Here is a 22,035-nt window from a genome sequence, read left to right on the forward strand (position 1 = left end):
TATATTATAAAAATAAAGTACGTTTAGTAGTACAATGTTTAGTACAAAATAAAATTTTTCCAAAAAATTAATAGTTAGTTTAATATTGTTAATTTACAGAAATATTATGCAAATGGGAATGAGCGAAGTCTTAAATGATAAACTTATACACGCATAAATCAAAATATCAATGCTCATATTAATTTTATTATATTAATTGGTATATACAATTTATGCCAAAATATGAATTCTTATTTTTCCCAGAAATACATTTATAAAAAAAATCTTTTCCCTTTTCTTATTTTTTCCAGAAATACATTTGTATTTTTATTTTCCACATAACAGATTTACACAGTTCAAGACCTCAAAACATGCCTACCCGACGGCATTTCGCTAATGATAAAATAAATGGGTCGGCTTTAGTATACCATCCCACGATTTCAGGGTTAAAAGTGGTATGGTTGGATAGTGCTGATGCTCCAGATTAAGAATATATATAATTATTGCCGCCGCAAACTTATAGTTTTCGAGATATTTGCATTTAAAGTTGAAAATTTTGCAAATTTAATTTTGCAATTTCTCGACTTATGGTTAGTTTTTCTTCCGTATTATGCACTTTTTATACACTTACAATTCACTACAATATTTCTACATATTTATTTTTTATTAATATTTTAGATGTTTGCTTAAAATAAGCATTTTATATTTTACATAAATATTATTAAACGCACAATAACAATAAGTGTTCCGTGTTGTCAAATAATAAGTATTGCCATATCTTCACATTTATCAAACGAATAAAAAATAGGTTTATACGCCAAATACATATGAAAATCATTATCCTTTTTCTTGCTATATATTGAGTAATAATCAAAAAAGGAGTTTTACTTGAAAAAAAACTTACACACCCTGGTGTTGGCACACCCCGGTGTTGGATCGGCCAGGGTTATTTTTTTGAAGCGCGGCCGAAGGCCGCAAACGCAAAAAGGAGTTTTACTCGAAAAAAAACCTGACACACCCTGGTGTTGGCACACCCCGGTGTTGGATCGGCCAGGGTTATTTTTTTGAAGCGCGGCCGAAGGCCGCCAACGCAAAAAGAGTTTTACTCGAAAAACAAACTGACACACCCTGGTGTTGGCACACCCCGGTGTTGGATCGGCCAGGGTTATTTTTTTGAAGCGCGGCCGAAGGCCGCCATCGCAAAAAGAGTTTTACTCGAAAAAAACTGACACACCCTGGTGTTGGCACACCCCGGTGTTGGATCGGTCAGGGTTATTTTTTTGAAGCGCGGCAAAAGGCCGCCATCGCAAAAAGGAGTTTCAATCGTGAAAACCTGACACACCCAGGTGTTGGTCGCCCAGGATAATTTTTTTCTTGCATTTGAGTTTTTTTTTATTTATTTTTATTGTTTTCAATAATTTGTGATATGGTAACACTTATTATTTGACAACACGAAACACTTATTGTTATTGTGCGTGTAGTAATATTTATGTAAAATATAAAATGTTTATTTTAAGCAAATATCTGAAATATTGATAAAAAATAAATATGTAGAAATATTGTAGTGAATTGTAAGTGTATAAAAAGTGCATAATACGGAAGAAAAACTAACCATAAGTCGAGAAATTGCAAAATTAAATTTGCAAAATTTTCAAATTTAAATGCAAATATCTCGAAAACTATAAGTTTGCGGCGGCAATAATTATATATATTCTTAATCTGGAGCATCAGCACTATCCAACCATACTACTTTTAACCCTGAAATCGTGGGATGGTATACTAAAGTTTCCCCAAATAAATTTTCCAAGCGCTCAAAACATGGGCTACACCAACACGAACCTACCTACCCGGCGCCTTTGCGCAAATGAATATGTTATGATAACAAATGCTCTCATACAGATTTGGCAATGGCAATAGCAATAGATTTGACACTTAGTATGAAATAAATTTTATCCTGTCGAGATGCCCCGTTACCTTAAGTCATAAACCAACAAGAGTCAAAAAAATTATCGATAGTGCCTCCAAAATAATGCCATCGATAGGATGATAAAGTTGGTGCGACGATTGCTTTCCAACTGCAACCATCACTAATGATGTATTTTATTTTGACGTAACATTGCAAGTTGTTAGGTTATTTCTATTAGTCGGTTTCTATATCAATTTCGGATTCATTACTAATAATCAGGATGATACGGTTATTTAATACTGTTGTTGAGCTATACTGTCCTCGATGGTCGTATATTAAAGAAGCTTGTAAGTTTCACACTGCCCTTACTATGAGAAAAGTTGAAGACAGAAAAGGAATGATGGCTTCCCTACCTGATAAAGATGAAGGAACATCGGGAGAAAAGTCTATTGATATAGATACGCTTATTCAAAAGTAAGGTACAATAATATAATCTTTTAGTGAGTTGATAATAAAAGTTATAAAAAACAAAGGGGTAACATTTAGATTAGCATCCCCGGATTTCGGGGATAAAATGTCGCGCCGCGCCGCGCTTCAAAAAAAATAACCATGGCAACCCTTTTCTTATTGTGCAAATGCAGAGAATTGTAACTAAAATAAAATAATTAAAATAAAGCTTTATTTACAACAAATATTAAAAAAATGAATATACCGAAACGTTGTAGAGAAGTGTTAGTAAGTGAAAAGTGCACAATATAAGTGAAAAAGTTACTCACAATACACAAATTATCAATGTAAAAGTTGTCAATTTTTCAACTTTAAATGCAAATATCTTTAAAACTATAAGTCAGCGGCAACTAAATGTATATATTTTCGTGATCTGAAGAACGCAACCTTTCCAGTGACACCCATTTTATCCCCGAAATCCGGGGATGCTAATCTAAATCCCAGCCAAACAAAGGATGCGCGTGAGCAAATTTTATAGTACAGTAGAGGCCCGCTAATCCGGATCAATTAAAACCGGCTCTATCCGGAATATAAGGAAATCCGGATTACCAAAGACGGCACAATTCCGATTTCTTTGGCGCCGCGATTTGAAGGTACCGTTGGAAAGAGGAAGTCCTCCTGATTAAAAAATATATAAGGTTATAGGTACCGCAAACGCTTAGTTTAGGAGAGCTATTTCACCAAGTTAAACACACTTTATTCACATTTTTCTCTTCAAATTAATTAAATTACACTATAATCTTTTAAATAAATCCACATTTTACACTTTTAGTAGGTTTTTTATATAAAAAATCTTTATTTTAAAAATTACATTTTACACTTTTGAACCTCATTTGTTTACCAAAAATTACGAAGAAATGGAGCGCTGCCATGTGATGACAAGGCAATTCGCTGAAATTCCTCTTTTTCGCAAAAATTCCTCTATTCATGCATATGGATATTTTCTTTTTTAACTTTATTAAGCAAATAAGTAGATGGAGGATGGAGTCATGTGTAGAAGTTCACGCAAGTGAGGAAAGTTCTCTGATCGCCATTCACTTGGGAGTGGCCAGAAACGATTCTTTTACACATGGCTCAAGCAGCTCACTACTTCCGGTCTTTGACCAAGTATCCTCTGGGTAGCCTAAGAACATCCGTTCGAAGGCGAGCTAAAAAGTGAGAAGGCGAAACATTCCCTACAAGGGTTGTGCGCTGGGCTTGGGACCCGCCACGTAAAAAAAACAATACCAATGAAAATGTTAAAACAGCCTCGGATGAGAGACCCTTTTGATGACGACCATGGCAAACGGAATAAGGACTACGATTTAAGGGCATGCACCTGGAATGTCCGGACCCTTAATTGGGAAGGTGCCGCTGCCCAGCTGGTTGATGTCCTCGCAAAAATAAAGGCTGACATCACCGCCGTCCAAGAAATGCGATGGACGGGACAAGGACAGAGACGAGTAAGTCCTTGTAGCATTTACTACAGTGGCCATATAAAGGAGCGCAAGTTTGGTGTTGGATTCGTGGTGGGAGAGAGACTCGTCGCCGAGTACTATCATTCACTCCGGTGAATGAACGTCTAGCCACAATCCGCATCAAAGCGAGGTTCTTCAACATATCGCTGATTTGCGCCCACGCCCCGACGGAAGAGAAGGACGATGTGACCAAAGATGCCTTCTATGAGCGCTTGGAGCGCGCTTATGAGAGCTGCCCCCGCCACGATGTCAAAGTCGTGCTTGGCGACTTTAACGCCAGGGTGGGCAAAGAAGGTATATTTGGCACTACGGTCGGTAAATTCAGCCTCCACGACGAAACATCCCCAAATGGGTTGAGGCTGATTGACTTCGCCGGGGCCCGAAATATGGTTATCTGTAGTACTAGATTCCAGCACAAGAAGATTCATCAAGCTACCTGGCTGTCTCCGGGTCGAAAAACTACCAACCAGATCGATCATGTTGTGATAGATGGAAGACACGTCTCCAGTGTTTTAGATGTGCGTGCGCTCCGAGGTCCTAACATCGACTCGGACCACTATCTTGTTGCAAGCTAAGATTCGCACTCGCCTCTGTGCAGCAAAAAACGCACGCCAACAAACACAAGGAAGGTTCGACGTCGAAAAGCTGCAATCACAACAGACAGCCGAACGATTCTCTACTCGGCTTGCACTCCTGCTCTCTGAGAGCACTAGTCAACAACTCGGTATAAGGGAACTGTGGGACGGCATTTCAAACTCCTTACGTACAGCTGCAACCGAAACCATTGGTTTTCGGAAAGTGCAAAAGAACAGCTGGTACGACGAAGAGTGCCGTGTCGCAGCGGAGAGAAAACAGGCTGCCTACCTCGCAACGTGTTACGATCGACCACTACACGTGCGGGATGGGATAGATACCGAGAGTTGAAGAGGGAAGCGAGACGCATTTGCAGACAGAAGAAGAAAGAGGCCGAAATGCGTGAGTACGAAGAGCTTGATAAGCTGGCCGACAGGGGTAATGCTCGAAAAATTCTACGAAAAATGCGGCGGCTTACAGAAGGTTTCAAGACCGGAGCATACTCTTGTAGGACCCCCAAAGGTGATCTAGTCACTGATGCCCAGAGCATAGTTAAATTATGGAGGAACATTTCTCCAGCCTGCTGAATGGCAGTGAACGCACAACACCAGGAAAAGGAGAACCCGATTCCCCAATCGATGACGATGAAGCAGACGTTCCATTACCCGACCATGAAGAAGTTCGAATAGCAATTGCCCGCCTCAAGAACAACAAAGCGGCAGGGGCCGACGGACTACCGGCCGAGCTATTCAAACACGGCGGCGAAGAACTAATAGGGAGCATGCATCAGCTTCTTTGTAAAATATGGTCGGACGAGAGCATGCCCAACGATTGGAATTTAAGTGTGCTATGCCCAATCCATAAAAAAAGGAGACCCCACAATCTGCGCCAACTACCGTGGGATTAGCCTCCTCAACATCGCATATAAGGTTCTATCGAGCGTATTGTGTGAAAAGATTAAAGCCCACCGTCAACAAACTGATTGGACCTTATCAGTGTGGCTTCAGACCTGGAAAATCAACAACCGACCAGATATTCACCATGCGCCAAATCTTGGAAAAAGACCCGTGAAAGGAGAATCGACACACACCACCTCTTCGTCGATTTCAAAGCTGCTTTCGACAGCACGAAAAGGAGCTGCCTTTATGCCGCGATGTCTGAATTTGGTATCCCCGCAAAACTAATACGGCTATGTAAACTGACGTTGAACAACACGAAAAGCTCCGTCAGGATCGGGAAGGACCTCTCCGAGCCGTTCGATACCAAACGAGGTTTCAGACAAGGCGACTCCCTATCGTGCGACTTCTTCAACCTGCTCCTGGAGAAAATAGTTCGAGCTGCAGAACTAAACAGAGAAGGTACCATCTTCTATAAGAGTGTACAGCTGTTGGCGTATGCCGATGATATTGATATCATCGGTGTTAACACCCGCGCCGTTAGTTCTGCTTTCTCTAGGCTGGACAAGGAAGCACAGAAAATAGGTCTGGTAGTGAACGAGGGCAAAACGAAATATCTCCTGTCATCAAACAAACAGTCGTCCGCACTCGCGACTTGGCTCTCACGTCACTGTTGACAGTCATAACTTTGAAGTTGTAGATATTTCGTCTATTTAGGAACCAGCATTAACACCCACTAATAATGTCAGCCACGGAAATCCAACGCAGGATTGCTCTTGCCAACAGGTGCTACTTCGGACTGAGTAGGCAATTGAAAAGTAAAGTCCTCTCTCGACGAACAAAAGCAAAACTCTATAAGTCGCTCATAATTCCTGTCCTGCTATATGGTGCAGAGGCTTGGGCGATGACAGCAACCGATGAGTCGACGTTACGAGTTTTCGAGAGAAAAATTCTGCGAAAGATTTATGGTCCTTTGCGCATTGGCCACGGCGAATATCGCATCCGATGGAACGATGAGCTGTACGAGATATATGACGACATTGACATATAAAGTGGTTTTATTTTTCGGTTATCATGCACTCATATTGAAACAAAATTTGAGTTTTGGATATAAAGTAGTTATATTTTTTGGTTATTATATCTGTCAGCGATTTCCATTTATTTTTTATGATACATTGGTTTGTATTTTAGGTGACGATATATATATTATTATATTTAAAATATGAGTTTCGGATATAAAGTGGTTATATTTTTCGGTTATCATGCACTCATATTGAAACAAAAGTTGAGTTTTGGATATAAAGTAGTTATATTTTTTGGTTATATCTGTCAGCGATTTCCATTTATTTTTTATGATACATTCGTTTGTATTTTAGGTGACGATATATATATTATTATATTTAAAATATGAGTTTCGGATATAAAGTGGTTATATTTTTTGGTTATTATATCTGTCAGCAAAAAGTTAATATGTTTTTTATTTTTAACGCAGAAAGAAGTACTACAGTCACCCCGGGTATTCGCTCGGCCAGGGTTATTTTTTTAGAGCGCGGCCGAAGGCCGCCAACGCAGAAAGGAGTACTACGCGATAGTACTTCAGTCAACTCGGGTATTCGCTCGGCCAGGGTTATTTTTTTAGAGCGCGGCCGAAGGCCGCCAACGCAGAAAAGAGTACCACGCGATAGTTCTTCAGTAACCCCAGGTATTCGCTCGGCCAGGGTTATTTTTTTAGAGCGCGGCCGAAGGCCGCCAACGCAGAAAGGAGTACTACGCGAAAATACTTCATTCACCCCGGGTATTCGCTCGGCCAGAGTTATTTTTTTAGAGCACGGCCGAAGGCCGCCAACGCAGAAAGGAGTACTACGCGAAAGTACTTCAGTCACCCTGGGTATTCGCTCGGCCAGGGTTACTTTTTTAGAGCGCGGCCGAAGGCCGCCAACGCAGAAAGGAGTACTTCGCGATAGTACTTCAGTCACATAAATTACGTATTACACATATACTTATGTAGAAAGTATTTTTTTATGGTTAATATAGAAAAAAGAATCACGCGATAAAACAAACAAAGAAAAATTGTTAAAAATCCTACATATTTACTGTTTAAGATGTGGCAAGGCTCGTTTTCCTCATAATTGTAAACAATCTAACCTTTTCAACGATGAGTGTGCTAAGTGATTTTTAAATTACAAAATTTAGCTTAAAAATTGAAAAATAAATGTGAAATGTGAGCTTATTTCAAAGCTTAGAGTGTGTATTTAAATATACAGAGTAAAAAATGTGAAAAAATTTTGTGAAACATAGAGAAATATTATGTTTTCTTAGTGCAAATTTTTGAACTTTTAATCGTGAATATTTTAAAAAATATTAGTAATTTTTACATTATTTTTGGATATTCCTCCTCTGGAGGAGCTCCCCTATCCGTAGATACCCCATTTATACGGGAATTCGTTTTTTTTACCCCTCCGCCAAAGTAATCGGAATCGTGCCCCAAAGACATATCAGAATTATGTATTATGAAAAAATATTTATAAATTTCTGTTTGTTTATTATAACAAATAATACACATGTTCCAAAAAAAACTTAAACCAATAAAGCGTAAAAGCGAATGTAGTGAATAATAAACATGTGATCCGGATTAGAGAATACGGATAGCGAATGTCGGTCCGAATTACAAGGGACATAATAGAAATTTTGAGTTTTTTAACCCTGTCCTGGCAGGATGCAGGTCGCAATTTCTATCGGAAACAAAAAATTCAAAGATATTCATATTTTTTTATTAATTTATCTTCTAGTTGAACTAAGAAAATTCCAAAAACAGTGTAAAATTTAAAATTTTTTTAAAAATTGTATAAATAGCTGCTTTTGATCAAAAGAATTTTACTTTATGCTGTTTAAAAATATGTTAAAACTTGACTTTTCTTAATATTTTTTTAGTTTAAATATAAGGTAATTTTATGTCAATGATAATAAACTTTGCCCTAATTCCATACGGCGTTTAGTTTTTTTTTCTATCCTGCCTGCCAATTAAGAATATTCGTAAAAATGAAAAACCGAGAAAAGAAATTAAATTATTAAAGTTTTCGCTTTTTGCCTAAGCGCTCATACATACATATATGTACATACATAGCGTAAGAAAAATAAAAGTTGGAATAACTTTTTAACGAAAATAGATAAAAATGCTACATTAGAAATAAATTCCAAGAAATGTTCCGCTTGCCTGTCGCACATATTAACTCTGTGAAGAACGAACGCAAAATGGATTTGTGTGTCGTGTATGGGCAAACGAATTCAAACCGATCGAACGCACTTGTGTGCTCGTGTATGGGCACTATTAGCCACAATTCGGGTAAATTTTAGAATAGCATCCGCGGATTTCGGGGTTAACATGCGCATGCACGGATAGAGGAGGTCTTCCAGATTAAGAATATATGTATATACATATAGTTGCCGCAAAAATAACTTTTTTTCAACATTTAACTTTTGTTCATTTATTTTTGTTCTTACAATAACAAAAGGCTTGCATTCTAACTAAGTATTAGTGCTACCTTACGTTCATATTTTACAGAAGAACCAAAAGAAATAAAGAAACAAATAATACCCCAATGACAGGAAATATATAACACATTAGTTTTCTGGCACGATTCCGATTACTTTGGCGGAGGGGTAAAAAAACCGAATTTCCGTATAAATGGGGTATGTACGAATAGGGGAGCTTCTCCAGAGGAGGAATATCTAAAAATGATGTAAAAATTACTAATATTTTTTAAAATATTCACGATTAAAAGTTCAAAAATTTGCACTAAGAAAACATGTTATTTCTCTCTGTTTCACAAAATTGTTTCACATTTTTTACGTTGTATATTTAAATACACACTCTAAGCCTTGAAATAAGCTTACATTTCACTTTTATTTTGCTATATTTTAATAGGGTGACTGAAGTACTTTCGCGTAGTACTCCTTTCTGCGTTAAAAATAAAAAACTGTATTGACTTTTTGTTATAAAGTGGTAAAAGTGGTTATATTCTTTGGTTATTATGCACTTATATTCAAACAAAATATAAGTTTTCGTTATAAAATTGATAAATTTTGATTATTATTTCTGTCAGTGATTTCCATTTATTTTTTATGATACATTGGTTTGTATATTAGGTGACGATATATATATATATATATATATATATATATTATATTTAAAATATGAGTTTGAGTGCATAATAACCAAAAAATATAACGACTTTATATCCAAAACTCATATTTTAAATATAATAATGCTACAAAAGTAGTACAGTAGAATCCGTTTATTATGACATTGAAAGGAATTGACAAACACGTCATAATAAGCGGACGTCATACAAAGCGTTTTGTGAAATGAAAAACTTTTTTTATGTAAATATGTATGTACTTAAGTATTTTAATGCAGAAATATATTAAATAAATATGTATACATACACATATATTAAATCAAAATCAAAATTGCACATAATTAGCACAATATAACACATACAAGTGCATTTTTTACTGTAAGTAATCTGTAATTTGTGTCTGCTTTTGTTTTTTCATTTTAGTGTAAAAACAGTCTCTAATACTATTGTGTATAAAAGGCATAGCTATGGTCAAATTATCATTTTCAATATTGCTGTGAACAAATCGTGATAATAATTCTGCAGCATTTAATGCCTCTTCTGCGGTAGGTAATGGTTCTTCCTCGACTTCCTCTTCCCCATCACTTTCGAGTTGTTTCTTAGCACTAATGTTCTGTACGATATTTTCATCGGTGGGTTCTTCGGATGTGAGGAGAGCGCTATCGACGTCAACATAATCTTCCCACATTTCCGGTGCTGCTAAAGAATCTGAATTTAGGTTTCGTGACCACAAAGATAAAGGAATGTCATCTTCTTCATCGAATTCATGTTGATCATGTTGAGTGATATTTGAATAGGTAAACCGTCGTGGCTTTCAATGAATCCTGCATGTTTGAAACAGTTACAAATGGTACTTTGTGATATTTTATTCCAGGCATCATTAACCATCAGAATTGCATCTAGCACCGTTATTTTTGTAGAAGAGTTGTTTTCATTAGCATCAAGACAGTTAATCATTTTGAGCACAAGGTTCTTCCTAAAATTCGTTTTGAGTGATCGTATTATTCCCTGATCCAATGGCTGTAGTACTGATGTTGTATTCGGCGGAAGGAAAGCAAGTGTTATAGACTTTAAATCAGTAACATTTGGATGCGCTGGGCAATTATCAACCAGCAATAGAATCTTTTTCTTCTTCTTCACCAAATCACGATCCCAATCACGAAGCCATTTTTCAAAAAGTTCTGACGTCATCCAAGCTTTACGATTGTTAGCATAATCGACAGGTAATGATTTGACACTTGTAAAACATCTTGGTTTTTGTGACTTTCCAATAATGAGCAATTTCTTTTTCTCTGTGCCACTCATATTAGCTGCTACCATGACAGTTATTCTATCTTTCGACAACTTACCTCCACTACAATTTTCACCTTTAAATTTTAAAGTTTTATCCGGCATTAATTTATAAAAAAGTCCAGTTTCATCAGCATTAAATATCTCATCATCAGAAAATTGTCTTCGTAAATTCGGCCACACAGATATCAACCAGTTTGTTGTTGAATTTTGATCAACAGACGAAGATTCACCGACAATTTTTCCCGCCACAATGTTATGTCGAACTTTAAAACGACTGATCCAGCTTGCAGAACAATTGAAGTCGAGAATACCAAAACGCGCGGCAAAACCATTTGCCTTTTCCTGTAGCATAGGGCCGCTGACAGGTATTCCTTTGTTTCTCATGTTTTTTAACCACTGAATTAACGCTTGATCAACATTTTCTTGTCGTGATTTTCGAAGCCTCTTCGGTTTCAAAACATTTGAATTGAAAACGATTGCTTAATGCGGTTCTTGTTTTTAAAAATCATTGAGATTGTCGAATGACCCACGCCAAATTCTTTTGCGAGACATGAGTTAGATTCTCCATTTTCTAATCTGCATATTATGGCACCTTTCTCCTCAATTGTAAATGCTTTACGTCGTTGCGATGACATTTTTTCACAGTAACAAACAAAAAACAATGCGTAACCTTCAAGCGTCAATTACTCGCTGAGACTCAAAACAAAAACGAGCCACGTGCCGAACGGCGTCGGGAAACAACGAACATTGCCGGAGGTGTAAAGAATCATGTCAGTCATTCTAACCGGACATAATTTATTAAAAATGGGTCATAATAAGCGACATGTCACTGTAAGCGAAGTCATTATATCCGACTTTTTTATAAAGAATTTTATATGAAAACCAAACTTCGTAGTGTAATTACGTCATAATAACCAGTTGGTCAATATAGGCGGAGTCATAATAAACGGATTCTACTGTATTAAGTTTGGTACCACGTGTGTTTGCATTGCTAAATGCATCCCTTGTTATAAACATTGGGCGCCGCGGTTGTCTGTTTGTCTACTGATAACGTGAACAACAGCTGCATATATATGGAATGCATTCCTTATTATAAACATTGGGCGCCGCGGTTGTCTGTTTGTGTACTTATAACATGAACAACAGCTGCATGTATATGGAGTGCATGGCATCATTATATGTGTTTGTCTTGCTATATGCATTCCTTATTGTAAACATTGGGCGCCGCGGTTGTTTGGTTGTCTACATAAACATTAACTGTATATGGAACGTGTAGCATTATGTTTTTATAATTGCCAGACGCAATATTTTAGAAGGACACGTCGGCATTAGCGAAGAGTGCGTGGCTATATAAGCCGTGGCAGCGCTAACATAATCATCCAGTGCTAAAAGTAAACTGCTACTCGTATAGTGAATAAAGAGATATTGTTTGAATTAAACGGTTGTTTTAGTTTTATTTGTCAATCCTTGATACGAACCTTAGAAAAATAAATTCGTAACAATTGGTCTCAGAAGTGGGATTGTCAAATAATCCAAATTCAAAATGGTTAAATTCGGGGAATTGAGAATTCAGCAGTTAAAAAAGGAACTGGAGGAGCGTAATTTGCCGATAAGTGGACAAAAGGCGGATCTGCAGGCACGATTACGTGAAGCAGTGGAAGCGGATGGAATTAATGTGGACGAATTCGAATTTGATGGCCCAGAAACTTCTACAAAGGTAGAAGAAAAAGTAGAAGAACAACGAACATCATCAAGTGTAGACATGAACATGTTGTTAGTGGCTATTAAGCAAATGGCAGAAAATGCAGTGCAAACAGAAAATCGTCTGGCACAGCAAATGACGCAAATAGCTGAAAGTACATCACAGTTAGAGTCTCGCCTTACACAACAAATGACTAATACGCAGTTAGAAAATCGTTTGGCACAACAGATTACAGAAAATACTACACAAGTACAAAAAGAAGTGGAGGAGAAATTTTCAAAATTTGAAGACGAATTAAGCTCGTTAAAAAATGGCAAAGAAAATTTAAAATCAGAAGTTCTTCAATTGAGTAATCGTATGCGAGAGTCCAACTGCAAAAGCATATTGGGCCCAATGGAACAGCATAAACCTCGTTAATGGATACCTTCATCGTACCTGGGAAAGCGAAGATGGCAAACAGTCTCGTCTGCTGATCATAGTACCGAAGTCCATGATCTCGAAAGTATTGAAAGAATATTACGATGGACCTAGTGGAGGGCACCTTGGAATTACAAAAACTATAGAGAAGATTAAACAACGGTTCTACTGGATTGGTTGTCGAGATTCATTAGCAGAATGGATAAGTAATTGTGTAAAGTGCATGGCAGCTAAAGGTCCTAAAGTCAAAAGTCGCGGTAGGCTGCAACAGTACAACGTGGGATCACCATTTGAACGAGTCGCAAAGGATGTTGCAGGTCCGTTCCCAACTAGTACGGCAGGAAACAAATATCTACTGGTTGTCATGGACTATTTCAGTAAATGGCCAGAAGGGTATGCCTTACCAAACCAAGAAGCAAAGACAGTAGCCGAAGCGTTTGTAGAAAATTGGAAAACGAGGTTCGGAGTGCCCGTCGAATTACACTCAGATCAAGGCAGGAATTCCGAATCTTCCATTTTCCAAGAAGTCTGTACATTATTAATCAGATGGGATGGTAGAGAGATTCAACTGAACGCTCGAAGAACATCTGCGGAAAATCGTTGATAAAGATCAACGGAATTGGGATAAGTGCATCCAGATGTTCCTGCTGGCGTATCGTTCAGCGAAGCACGAGACAACTGGTTACACGCCAGCAAAGATTATTTTCGGATCTGATCTGCGACTCCCTGCTGATCTTAAGTTTGTAATAAATCCTGCAGCTGTTAGAAATGATGGAGATTATTGCTCTGCCTTAAAGGAAAAAATGAATGAAATGCATCTAATGGTAAGGCAGCACACGCATCTGATGAGCAATAAAATGAAGGACCGGTTTGATCAATCGGCAAATTCAAAAGGTTTTGAAGAAGGTGATCTGGTCCTGTTGTACAATCCACTTCGAAAGAAAGGCTTGTTCCCGAAATTGCAGACAGCCTGGGAAGGGCCCTATATGGTAATGAAACGACTTAATGACGTGGTATACCGCATACAAAGAAATGGAAAAGCACGATGTAAAATGAAAGTAGTACATTTGGAGAGGCTCGCCCCATTTGGTTCAAGAGGATTTGTGCCTAATCGGGACGATTAGGCTTAAGTGGAGGGCAGTGTTACAAAAGTAGTATTAAGTTTGGTACCACGTGTGCTTGCATTGCTAAATGCATCCCTTGTTATAAACATTGGGCGCCGCGGTTGTCTGTTTGTCTACTGATAACATGAACAACAGCTGCATATATATGGAATGCATTCCTTATTATAAACATTGGGCGCCGCAGTTGTCTGTCTGTGTACTTATAACATGAAAAACAGCTGCAGGTTATTATATCTGTCAGCGATTTCAATTTATTTTTTATGATACATTCGTTTGTATTTTAGGTGACGATATATATATTATTATATTTAAAATATGAGTTTTGGATATAAAGTGGTTACATTTTACGGTTATCTTGCACTCATATTGAAACAAAATTTTAGTTTTCGTAGTGTACTGTAACCTTACACTTTATTACGTAACATTATTATATAATATTACTTATACATATGTACATATGTACATATAATATTACTTATACATATGTACAATTAATATTGTTATATAATATTACTAATACATGTATATAATATTACTTATTTGCTTAATAAATTTCAAAACAAAATATCCTTATGCATGAATAGAGGAATTTTTGCGAAAAAGAGGAATTTCAGCGAATTGCCTTGTCATCGCATGGCAGCGCTCCATTTCTTCCTAATTTTTGTTAAACAAATGAGGTTCAAACGAGTGTAAAATGTAATTTTAAAATAAAGATTTTTTAAATAAAACATCTGCTAAAAGTGTAAAATGTGGATTTATTTAAAAGATTATAGTGTAATTTAATTAATTTGAAGAGAAAAATGTGAATAAACTGGGTTTAACGTGGTGAAATAGCTTCTTGAAATGTTCGAATTTTGCGAATTTTTGAACTTTAAGGTCGAATATCTCGTAAACTAATCGTTTGCGGTACCTATAACCCTATATATTTCACAAGATTATATATTTCATCGATGCGCTGGGGCTAAGTGAGTCCATGTGATTTAGGAGAGGGCACAAAAAAGTTGTCTAAAAAATTAAAAAATGTGTTAAATATTAAATTTTGGTTTGAAAAAGAACATACGACATAATATCAACTAAAATTATGACAAAACTAACTAAATACACTGTATTTGGCAGGAAAGAAAAATTCTTCCCAGGTGTCAAAACATATCACCAACTATATAATGGGATTCCATTTGCTGAATTACCTATATGTAATATACGAGTATCACCTAACAACACTGTAATCAGCGTTACCGATAATAAAGGTATACCTAGACTAATCCGATCTTGCGGTATTGAAGGTTTTAAAAACACTCGAAAAGGTACAAATATTGCAGCTCAAGCCACTGCAATAACTATTAGCGAGGTGAATAAAAAGAAGTTTTGAAATTTGAATTCTGAAGAGATAACATCTTATTTATTTGCAGAAAGCCATAGAACTAGGTTGGAAGACCGTTCGTGTGAAAGTGCGTGGATTGGGACCTGGCCGCATGGTAAAAACTTTATTTTTTAATTTTTGGAATATTTATAATTTTAGTTTGATTACAGTCTGCAATTAAAGGTTTGCAAATGGGTGGTCTTAATATTGTTTCCATTACTGATGCAACACCTGTATCATGGAACCCTCCGCGTGCTCGAAAGCAAAGAAGTTTGTAAAACCAAAATTATGTACATATATTGAAATTTTAATTAATAAAAATTACAGTTTGCTTTGCTTTTTTAGTTGAAATAATTTATCTTTAGTAGGAACAGGGATCTTTGCTCTTTTTTTTATATTGTCACTCACTCAAAAGCGTGTATTAAGTTTGTCACGAAATTTGTAACATCCAACTACGGAGACACTATACAATAGTATATAGATTATCTGGAGGAGTTGAGTCGATTAAGCCAGGGATGGGCAAATTTTTAGCAAGCAAAGTTAGCAAGTATGCTAAAATTATAGAGGGAACACTTCTCTAGCCAGCTGAATGGCAGTGAATGCATAACGCCAGGAGAAGGCGAACCCGATTCCCCAATCGATGACGATGGAGCAGACGTTCCATTGTTCGACCATGAAGAAGTTCGAATAGCAATCACCCGTCTGAAGAACAACAAAGCGGCGGGGGTCGATGGATTGCCGGCCGAGCTATTCAAACACGACGGCGAAGAGCTAATATGGCGCATACATCAGCTTTTTTGTAAAATATGATCGGACGAAAGCATGCCAAACGATTGGAGTTTAGGTGTGCTCTGCTCAATCCACCAAAAGGGAGACCTCACAATCTGCGCCAACTACCGATGGATAAGCCTCCTCAACATCGCGTATAAGGTTCTATGGAGCGTATTGTGTTAAAGATTAAAACCTACCGTCAAAAAACTGATTGGACCTTATCAGTGTGGCTTTAGACCTGACAAATTAACAACTGAACACGTGAAAAGAGAATCGACACACACCACCTCTTCTTTGCATTAAAAGCTGCCTTTTACAGCACGAAAAGGAGCTGGCTTTTCACGGGAAAATTATCAAAAACTTTTACTCATTGAGAATTAACAAGCCTAATTCCCTTAATAAGCATTGAATGTTCAAAAGTCAGTTATTTTAACTTAGCAAAAAAAAATATTTAAATAATTTCTCCATATATTAAATGACCACTATATAGTAATTTTCAATCGTAATAAATGTTGGGTGTTTTAGTTTAAATACCCAAAATCTGAAACAATGGAAAATGATATAAAAAGCGCTAATTTTGAGGCGCTCTCACACTAGAATAAGTTGGGCATCCTTTTATTCCTGGCAGAATGGTTGCGGCAATACTGACTTTTTACACAGATTAATGAGTGGAAATTTACGTCTGTGAATGGTTGGCAACTCGTCGTGGGCAGAGCTTAACTGCATCATTTTCGACATCTCCTACCGATGCGATGCTGTCTTGCATCCGGATCCCCCTCGGGTGGAGGATGCCGTTAATTCGCATGGCCGTACTGTCTCTCAACTACCAGGCGGAGACGCTGTAGTTGGAGGAGTTTACCGTACTCCGGGACCTCTTAATGGAAGAGGTATTCAGAGGCAGTGAATACGCAGCGTCTTTCCTTGGGGTGGATTTTAAAGGAGACATGTTGCAGTTGGACTGCAAGGACGAGACGTTCGCCAACTGGCTACTGGAGTTGAAAGGCTGGAAGGGCCCGTCCTTCGCACAAGAAGGGGGAAGACATACCGATCATGCACAGCATGATGATGTTCCTCCCACGATGCGCAGGTAAGCCATATGAGTTTGCTCTGGGTCTAGTCAAAAACCAGAACTTGACCTCAGTATCCTGACCTGGCGTGTAGTTAGCAGCAAGGTCGAAAACAAAGGTTGGAGAGTAGAGGGGCTAGAAGACCCTATGGATGGCAGTGCGGATGTCAGCGGGGATGAGGACCGGCTCCTCATCGAACCGATACTATGGTGGCCAACAACGTGGAAGTTGCCCAGGTAAACCTACACCACGCGGGGGCAGCCTCGGCTGTCATAGCGAGCAGAAGCCTGGGTCTAGAGAGGGGAGATTAAAGGCCTCAAGACAGATTGCCGCAAGGTGATCTGGGATCTCTCTAGCGAGAGACCTAGAACTTGTGTAGTACTCAGGAACAACATTGACTTCTTTTGCATTTCAGAGTTCCTGGCGCAGGATCTAGTGGCAGTGCAAGCCAGGTACTAAGAAGAGGCTGTGTGAGGTGAGTCTCTCTTAGAATATATAGTAAGTTGCAACTTAGCTATAGAGAATGTGGGGTGTGAACCCACCTTCATTATAATAAACAGGAGAGAGGTGCTTGACGTCACCTGGAGCAACGAGCTTGTGATCGGATTGGTCTCATAATGGAGGGTCCGGAACGTACGGGGGTCTGAGAGGAATATAAGAGCAACCTTACCAAATATAATAAGGAGATTAGGTATGTAAAGCAGGAAAGATTCTGTGAAAATGTCACCTCCACACCAGAAGCAGCTAGGCTGTATAAGGCACTGGCCAGACGCAAGACTGACAGCACTAGCAATCAAAAGAAGCGACGGGATATTTACGACCAGTGCAGAAGATAGAGCTACGGCGCTGGCATCTTTTAAGCGCATTTACAGCAGGGAGAGTATGGCTATGTTCGTAAATGCATCATGACTTGCAGCATAAGCAACAGTAGCAACACTGCAAGTTTGACGTTTGATACTTCTTATACAATTTTTGACAATTTGCAGATACATTTGTTTGCATTTTTGAACGCGTATAGTACTAAAATGGAAATTTTGCTGAATCTAACACTAGACGAAATTTGTGAGCAAAGAAATGATAGATTTTCTTTAAATTTAAGAAAAAGAAGGGTGCTGAAGTCAAAAAAAATATTTGTAGGTACAAATGTTTGTCTTTTAAAAAGAAAAATACCTAAAAACAAATCATTTATTAAAACAATAAAGTCGTTTCCCGAGGACATATTCAACCGTACTCTCAGCAATATCTGCGTCTCCGCATTACTGAGATTTTCACTAAAAATTTAAAAATAATAATTTATACAATTATTATTAACATAATTTAACTAAATTCCAATACAAAAATTAAAATAAAACCGTTTTGCACTTTTCGTCAGACATCGTAGTTAAATGCAGTAAACAATTTTTTGATAGAAATTATGTATGACAGTTGATAGAAATGTTGCTTTTTTGAACGCTTGATTATTGCAGTGTTGCAATATTGCATTTCTGAACGTTCTGTTTGTTATGCAATCGTCATGATGCGCGTCATGATGCATTTACGAACACAGCCTAGGATCTGCTGCCATACCTTGTTCGGCTGATTAGGGATAGCTTCGCAAACATCCCTGAGGTTTGGAGGACCGCGAATGTGATCTTCATACCCAAAGTAGGAAGGAAAGACTATCCACTACTATCCCTTACTAAAAAGTATAGAAAAGATGCATGTTGCCCAGCATGCATACAGAACAGGCAGATCGACCAATACTGCTCTGTACCAGTTAACCTCGGAGACAGAGAGTTCACTGAAGAGAGGGGAAGTGATGCTTTGCGTCTTCCTAGACATCGAAGGTGCTTTTGACAACACGTCTCTTAGGAGTGTAGCCAGGGGGCCTATTCTGTAACTCCATTCGAAAAAAAATTTACTCGAATTCGGATTTTTTATATTCTATAACTCGATTTTCGGATTTTCAAGCCAATTTTCGAATAAAATATTCGTTAGCTTTTGAACTGTAGAAAGCGAAAACGAAAATTGTACGTATTTATTCTGGCAAAGGGTGGTGCAACTTTCGGATAATTATAAAGTAGATCCGAATTTCGAATAGAATACATTTTCGAATCGAGATACAGAATAGGGCCCCAGGACACTGGAGAAAAGGAATGTGGCAGCACCGGTGCGCAGATGGATAGAGGCCGTACTGCGCACCAGGATTGCTGAAACCACAGTAGGAGAAACAAAGCTTCGCAGACTTCGGTAGGGCTCCAACTATCTAAGCTGTAATGACTAGCTTGTGTCTGCAGCACTTTAAGTCATGCTTGAACTCACACTGCTTCATTTATTGATGGGTCAAGTAGCCAACACACACTTCTGCAAATAACGGCAGAAGGGTGTGGCAAAGGTAAGGCAATCTCGTCCCAATGGATGAAGGAGATAAGTGGCACTATACCATTGGCCGTTCTTCCGATGGACAGCATTACCTAGGTTAACTTTCACGAAGAAATTCAAGGTTACCCTTGGCAGCAAGGATGAGTGGAACGATTCCATACCAGAGGTACTGCTGAGGAAAAGTATGATCAAGTGGTTCACTGACGGCTCGAAAACGTCGGAGAGCACAAAGCTCTCCACACCTATGGGATGTTTTTTTCAGGCAGAAGTCTCTACCATAAAGATAAACCTCCAACGCAACTATTGCAATGAGCATATAACCATACTCAGCGGTAGTTAAGCGGTACTAAAAGCAATCTCCTCCTACGAGATCAAATCGCTACAGGTGCAGGAGTGCAGAGAACGGCTGAACAGCCTAGTGTAACGTAACCAGGGGCACCTCATCTGGGTACCCGGTCACAGAGGTATGTCCGGTAACGAACTGGCTGACGAGCTGACACGCTCCGCAGCTTTCATTAACATGGTAGGACCTCAACTATTTACTAGAGTGGGTCCTCATACCAGGAGTTTCTCCGCAAGGAAGAAGCAGTAGGCAGAGAAAGGCATTGGCAACAACTGCTTGGCATGCGACATACCAAGTTGCTAATATGGGCTTATCTTATTGCGTAAACGCCGGTTCTGCCACTTGTTGTCTGAAACACCAGAACACCTGCTAACTTTATATTTTTTTTTTAAGTAGGGGGAAGCATCAAAAGCCGGAGTGCGGAACTTTAATCCGCTAAACCTAACCTCCTCCCAACTCCAGACTCTCCCACGGAACCACTTGATTAAGTATTACTTCGTGGGAGTGATAAGACATTTAAGTATCTTCTATGGCACGGACTGACGGACGCCTACTCTGGTCTATGTGTCTCAGTTTTGTCATGATTGAGGCTGCCGCTTCTCTGACAGCTCTCCAGTTCTCAGTGGACTGAAACATGAGTGTCGTCAAATTTTCCACCGTAAAACTACCACCGAGTGTAGTTTTAAGTTTTTCCCTTGCACTTATAAAGCGCGGGCAATAAATGAAAACATGCTCAGAGTCTTCACAGCACTCTGAACACGACGGAGAATTCGGACTAATGTCGTGCTGGAATCTGTATAGATAGCTTCTAAAGCATCCATGTCCACTTAATATTTGGGTTAGGTGGAAATCCAGGTCCTGTCGATCCAGGAATGGACATCCGGTATGAGTCTGTAGGTCCACCGTCCTTTGAGTGAGGTTTGCCACCGCTGCTGCCATATTGTTAAGCTTTTCACTCTCTCTCTTCTTTTGGCTCCTGAAGTTGGCTCTGATAATTTGTACACTCGCTCGTATTCGTCACCCTGGATGTCAATGGGCATCATACTGGCTATTACTTCAACAGCCTCGCTTGAAATTGTTCGGAAAGCACTGATAACTCTTAGTGCCGACAGCCTATGCACTGTGTTTATTTGTCAGGCAAATGCTTTGATGCCTAGCGCCTGGATCCATATTGGAGCCGCATATAACATAACTGATCTCATTACCTTTGCGAGTAAAAAACGCCGGCTGGAACGCACGCAGCCTTTATTTGCCATCATTCTTGAAAAGGCATTCAGGATTTTGTTCACTTTACCTGCAGTGTACTCTAGGTGCTCCTTAAATTTGAGCCTTGAGTCTACTATTACTCCCAAATATTTTAGGTGTGGCTGTGAATGAATCTGGCATTCTCCCATGGTGAGAGATATACTTTCCTCCACTTTTCTTGTGCATATGAGCAAGACTTCAGTCTTTTGCTCCGCCAGTTCTAAACTCATTGAGGAGAACCATTGCCGCAGACCGTTTATGCACTCGTTGCATTTGCTCCCGAGGTCATCGAGGTGTTTACCACAATAAGGTCGTCCGCGTATGCAACTAATTTAATATCTTTCGGTTGGTGTCTCCTTAGCACCCCATCATACATTCAGCCCTGTTCTGCATTTCGATTACGTTCCCGCTCTACGCTCCGTCTGAATCGAAAATAGGTATTCTGACTTACGATTGGATTGAAAGAAGAAGAGGAAGAGCTGTAGCTCTTTCGAAGTCAGCTGTTTGCCTTGAAACGTGTGAAAATGAAACATAACAAAGCAAAAATACACAAATTATTGTTGGTTTATTAAAATAAAGAAACTATATCGCTTTTTTTTTTTTAAACACTAACATGGAGTCAGTAGCGGCAGCGATATTACTTGAGGAGGAGAAATGCATTATTCAAAATATGCCCTAGATTACTCTATTAAATAAAAACAATTGCATTCAGTGCATTTTACAGCTCCTATATTAAAAAAGTAAATGCTTTTATTTCATTTCACAGCTCGTTATATAAATAAAAGGCTAACAATTAAAAAATTACTACTTTGAATCCGGCTTATAATTTGGATCTAATCTTTGCATTTGCATTTTTATTTCTACTTTTTCCTTCACCAGCTCTTCCTTAACTCTA

At 38.5% G+C, this 22,035-nt stretch overlaps 1 protein-coding gene across 1 annotated transcript; it reads left to right on the plus strand.

Annotated features, from left to right (window-relative positions):
• The first annotated feature begins 2,031 nt into the window (after positions 1-2,031).
• LOC120780485 (28S ribosomal protein S11, mitochondrial) lies at positions 2,032-15,690 on the plus strand. The gene is made up of 4 exons (XM_040112758.1): positions 2,032-2,359; positions 15,110-15,341; positions 15,403-15,468; positions 15,524-15,690. The coding sequence occupies exons 1-4, from the start codon at positions 2,166-2,168 to the stop codon at positions 15,629-15,631; spliced, it is 600 nt and encodes a 199-aa protein (XP_039968692.1). The 5' UTR covers positions 2,032-2,165; the 3' UTR covers positions 15,632-15,690.
• Positions 15,691-22,035: the final 6,345 nt, after the last annotated feature.

This window comes from Bactrocera tryoni, unplaced genomic scaffold (genome assembly GCF_016617805.1).
Source record: "Bactrocera tryoni isolate S06 unplaced genomic scaffold, CSIRO_BtryS06_freeze2 scaffold_25, whole genome shotgun sequence".
NCBI classification, from domain to species: Eukaryota; Metazoa; Arthropoda; class Insecta; order Diptera; family Tephritidae; genus Bactrocera; species Bactrocera tryoni.

Excerpts from the sequence above, each read along its gene's own strand:
- LOC120780485 (XM_040112758.1), top strand. The coding sequence starts at position 2,166 with ATGATACGGTTATTTAATACTGTTGTTGAGCTATACTGTCCTCGATGG. Across the intron at positions 2,360-15,109 it reads ATAGATACGCTTATTCAAAA|GAAAGAAAAATTCTTCCCAG; the intron begins GTAAGGTACAAT and ends TGTATTTGGCAG. Across the intron at positions 15,469-15,523 it reads GATTGGGACCTGGCCGCATG|TCTGCAATTAAAGGTTTGCA; the intron begins GTAAAAACTTTA and ends GTTTGATTACAG.